The sequence below is a fragment of the Drechmeria coniospora genome, chromosome 01 (genome assembly GCF_001625195.1).
Source record: "Drechmeria coniospora strain ARSEF 6962 chromosome 01, whole genome shotgun sequence".
Classification (NCBI taxonomy): Eukaryota; Fungi; Ascomycota; class Sordariomycetes; order Hypocreales; family Ophiocordycipitaceae; genus Drechmeria; species Drechmeria coniospora.
In genome coordinates this window covers 12,122,449-12,127,312 of record NC_054389.1, presented here as the reverse complement: position 1 = coordinate 12,127,312, position 4,864 = coordinate 12,122,449, and the positions used below count along the sequence as shown (strand labels likewise).

General features: G+C 45.0%; 1 protein-coding gene across 1 annotated transcript; it reads left to right on the top strand.

The window, feature by feature from the left end:
* Positions 1-423: 423 nt before the first annotated feature.
* DCS_03232 (uncharacterized protein) lies at positions 424-2,844 on the top strand (the record flags this gene model as incomplete). Its single annotated transcript, XM_040800556.1, has 1 exon — positions 424-2,844. One exon carries the CDS (start codon positions 424-426, stop codon positions 2,842-2,844), a length of 2,421 nt encoding a protein of 806 aa, XP_040661439.1.
* Between the last annotated feature and the right edge of the window lie 2,020 nt (positions 2,845-4,864).

Genomic DNA, 4,864 nt, shown 5'->3' with positions numbered 1-4,864 from the left:
GCCAACTGCGTGACAACAGTAATTGTTACTGCAACTGCAACTGCCGGAGCTACGACGATAACGACGGTAGGTCCAACGGCTGGTACATCGACTATTCTACCGCTGCCTGGATGCACTACCAACTGCATGACGGCCATTATTGTTACCATACCTCCTACCTATGGCGTAACTACATCAACAACAGTAGGTCCAACAGGTGGTACATCAACGATACCGCCGTCGCCTGGGTGCACGGCCAACTGTATAACCCTCATTATTGTTACAACACCTATTGAAACTTCTATGGTTTCATTAACAACTCCTGCTAGTTATGTCACAATAACAATTCCTTGGACCGGTATCGGAACTACATCTACTACTATTCCCTATAGTGGTACAGTTCCTGGTACCGTTATTATTCAAACACCTATGACATACGTAACAATGACGACGCCTTGGACTGGTATTGGGACGAGAACTAGTACAGTTCCCCCTACCGGTACTCTTCCAGGAACTGTTATTATTGAAACCCCAGAAACCTATAATACAGTAACAACGCCCTGGACTGGTATTGGAACTATAACAACGACGGTCCCTCCTAGTGGTACTATTCCTGGTACTGTTGTTATTCAAACACCTATAACATATGTAACAATAACAATGCCTTGGACTGGTGCTGGAACTGGAACAACGACGGTCCCTCCTACTGGTACTATTCCTGGTACCGTTATTATTCAAACACCTATGACATACGTAACAATAACAACCCCTTGGACTGGTACTGGGACGAGAACTAGTACAGTTCCCCCTACCGGTACTTTTCCAGGAACTGTTATTATTGAAACCCCAGAAACCTATAATACAGTAACAACGCCCTGGACTGGTATTGGAACTAGAACAACGACGGTCCCTCCTACTGGTACCATTCCTGGTACCGTTATTATTCAAACACCTATGACATACGTAACAATGACAACCCCTTGGACTGGTACTGGAACTGGAACAACGACGGTCCCTCCTACTGGTACTATTCCTGGTACTGTTATTATTCAAACACCTATAACATACGAAACAATGACAACCCCTTGGACTGGTACTGGTACGAGAACTAGTACAGTTCCCCCTACCGGTACTCTTCCAGGAACTGTTATTATTGAAACCCCAGAAACCTATAATACAGTAACAACGCCCTGGACTGGTATTGGAACTAGAACAACGACGGTCCCTCCTACTGGTACCATTCCTGGTACTATTATTATTCAAACACCTATGATATACGTAACAATGACAACGCCTTGGACTGGTGTTGGGACTAGAACAACGACGGTCCCTCCTACTGGTACCATTCCTGGTACCGTTATTATTCAAACACCTATAATATACGTATCAATAACAACGCCTTGGACTGGTACTGGTACGATAACTAGTACAGTTCCCCCTACCGGTACTATTCCAGGAACTATTATTATTAAAACTCCAGAAACCTATAATACTGTAACAACGCCCTGGACTGGTATTGGAACTAGAACAACGACAGTCCCTCCTACTGGTACCATTCCAGGGACTGTTATTGTTCAAACACCTCTGACCTATATTACAATAACTACGCCTTGGACCGGTATCGGGACCTTAACTACTACTGTCCCCCCTAGCGGTACTCGTCCTGGAACCGTTATTGTTGAGATACCCCTAACTTACATCACAATAACAACCTTTTGGACTGGTACTAGAACTACTACTACTACAGTACTTCCAAGTGGGACAAATTCTGGGACAATTATTATTAAGACACCGTGCTCTGTGGATGATATAAACGTATTCCTTACAGCGAGTTCTACACAAGGCGCTGAGACTACTTGGACTGTTCCTCCTTGTGCTTCTACTATGAGCTTTAGTCTTGTTGGGGGTCGTGGCGATGGTGCTTATGCCAATCCGGATCAACCGTGGTCTCTCGGGGGGCGTATTGTTGGCTCAATTAATGTTGTACCTGGGCAAGAAGTTATTGCAGTAGCTGGCGGCTCTGGATCTGGCCCTAACCCAGGAACAAGCGCGTACGGTAATGGTGGAGCAGGCGGGCAGCGTACGCAAAACTATATGCTCAATGGTGCTGCAGGAGGGGGAGCGTCTGCACTATACTTGGACAGTACCTTGCTAGCAGTCGGTGGGGGAGGCGGGGGCCAGAAATATGCCCAAGGATATGGAGGATCGATTATTTTTAACCCAACTTGGGCCATTTACCCATCATATATTAACAAAGGTCCCGTCAACATTAATTGGGGCTATAAAGTAAACTTTACAAGAAACGATAAATCCCTGTATTTTGTTAATAATATTTTCCATGGGCCACCTTGCTGTTCGGCTGGACAAGCAGGGGGTGCACTTGGATATTCTTTGATTCTATATGGAGCAGCTGTACCTATTGTTGCCCCAGCACCAGGCGATTATACATTTTTCAGTCAAGGGGGACTTCCAGGACTTAACGGAGTTCCAGGCGCTGGGGGTACAACTCAAATACCATCATGGGCTATACCCTATGCAACAATTGTAAACGGTAACCCTGGTAATGGGAATAATGGTGGGAATGGCGTACAGTCCCCTGCGGTTATAACAAGCCAAAATGCCCAAAACGTTAATACTATAATGTCGGGTAATTCGTGTGGTGGTGGCGGAGGCTATGGCGGCGGCGGCGGTGGTGGTGCATTTAGCTATACACATGATCCTGGTTATCCCGCTTGGGGTCAAGATGGCTGGGTGCAGGGATCGTTGGGTGGTGGTGGAGGAAATTTTGCGTCTAACCTTGTTTCGAATTCTGCAATAAGCCTGGATTTGGTTGAGTATGGAGTTGTTAATATTACGTTTTCATAAGGTTAGGTAATAGATAATTAATAGTACTAGTGTTGGTTCGGTTCTAGTGGAAACTGGTAATAATTCATCTCTTTCAATGTGTTACGGAGTTACTAGGCAGCTGCTCTAGGAATCTCAATAAAGTTTATTAAAAGACTTGAAGGAAAAAAGACTGCCTGTCGGCTAGGGCTTCCTGTTCTGTATGTACCCCTTATGTAGGTCTATTGTCTCCCCTATGCTACTCTGCCTACGCACCGACCTACCTTGGTCAATATATACATGCGTTTTGAGTATTTTTTAAAGGATCTAGTAAGATAAAAAGGCTGACTTGGCATTAGCTTTATCGTATTGATGGTTTGGGGGTGGGGTATAGGTACTGGGCGTAAGGGTTTACGGAAGTGCATTCTGGCGCCAATGTATTATAGTATTTGACGAAACGGCTAGTACATTGCTCTTCCCTACCCTCTCTAGACTGTGCTGTCAATAAACGATTCACATATAATGCTATACATGATTCCCTCCCTGTAGGATAAAGCCCTCAAACTAATTGTTCCTTTCCTCTCTCGACATCCCTATTGCAAGACCTAAGACAGCAAGGCCAAGGACAGCAAGGCCTAGTATATTGCCCCCCCTACCAGTCAGCCAGCCATACAGCTGGGGCAGGCATACTGGCAGAAACTATAGTTTTAACATTCGACTCGTCGCCGTCGGAAATCTTGAAGGTGCCGATATCATTGTTCTCTATGGCAAACAGGATAGCGCGTCGATTATAGCAAACGCTAAAATGCAGATGATCGATCGCCGTGGACTATTGGTACAATACCAAACAGCCCGACAGGGTAATTAACCATTTTGTTGGTTCGGTTCTGGGGGAAACTGGTAACAAGAGATCTCTTTCAATGATTCAATGTACTTAGTTGCACAGGGAGGAAAAGGAGGTTGCCGTAACGCGACCTACTTATGCCCTACGTAATCGCAGGAGTTGCGATTACATAATCCTGGTCCAGGTCACACATTGCCTAAAATATATACACACAGCTTACATAATATTATTGTAATATTATTTGGATGCGGACCTTGCCCTTGTAACCAATGGGGATGCATGTAGGATGCCCAAGCGCAACCTCCTTTTTACTCCTTTTATTCCAAATTGAATCATTGAGATCTCTGTTACCAGTTTTAGTGTTCGGATCTGGGGGGAACTGGTGACAAGAGATCTCTTTCAATGATTCAATTTGGTACGAAGGGAGGAAAAAGAGGTTGCAGTAAAGCAACCTACTTATCCCCTCTGTAATCGCACGGAGTGCGATTACGTAACCCTAGTCTATGTCACTCCGCCTACGCACCGACCTGCCTTGGTCAATATATAAGTACATGCGTTTTGAGTGTTTTTTCAAGGACCTAGTAAGTTAAAAAGGCTGACTTTGCATTAACTTTGTCGTATTGATGGTTTGGGGGTGGGGTATAGGTATTGGGCGTAAGGGTTTACGGAAGTGCATTCTGGCGCCAATGTATTATAGAGTTGACAAAACGGCTAGTACTTTGCTCTTCCCCCCACCCGCTCTAGACTGTGCTGTCAATAAACGATTTACTTAAAATGGTTGCCTCCCTGTAGGATAAAGCCCTCAAACTACTTGTTTCTCTCTCGATATCTCCATAGCAAGACCTAGGGCAGCAAGGCCCAGTATATTGGCCCCCCCCACCATTCAGCCAGCCATACGGCTGAGGTAGGGCGTACAGGCAGAAACTATACTTTTAACATTCGACTCGTCACCGTCGGAAACCTTAAAGGTGCCAATATTATTGTTCTCGATAACAAACAGGATAGCGCGTTGATTATAGCAAATGCTAAAATGCAGAAGATTAATCGCCGGGGAATATTGCACAAGACCAAACAGCCGGGCAAGGTAATTAAGCATTTAGATCACCCGGAATTAGGAACGGCACACAGAGTTAGTACTCTTATAGCACTGCAACATTACTCTTGGCCTTGGTACTATTTTCCTTGGTAAGCACCTGCTAGGTATGGTTGTACCGTATT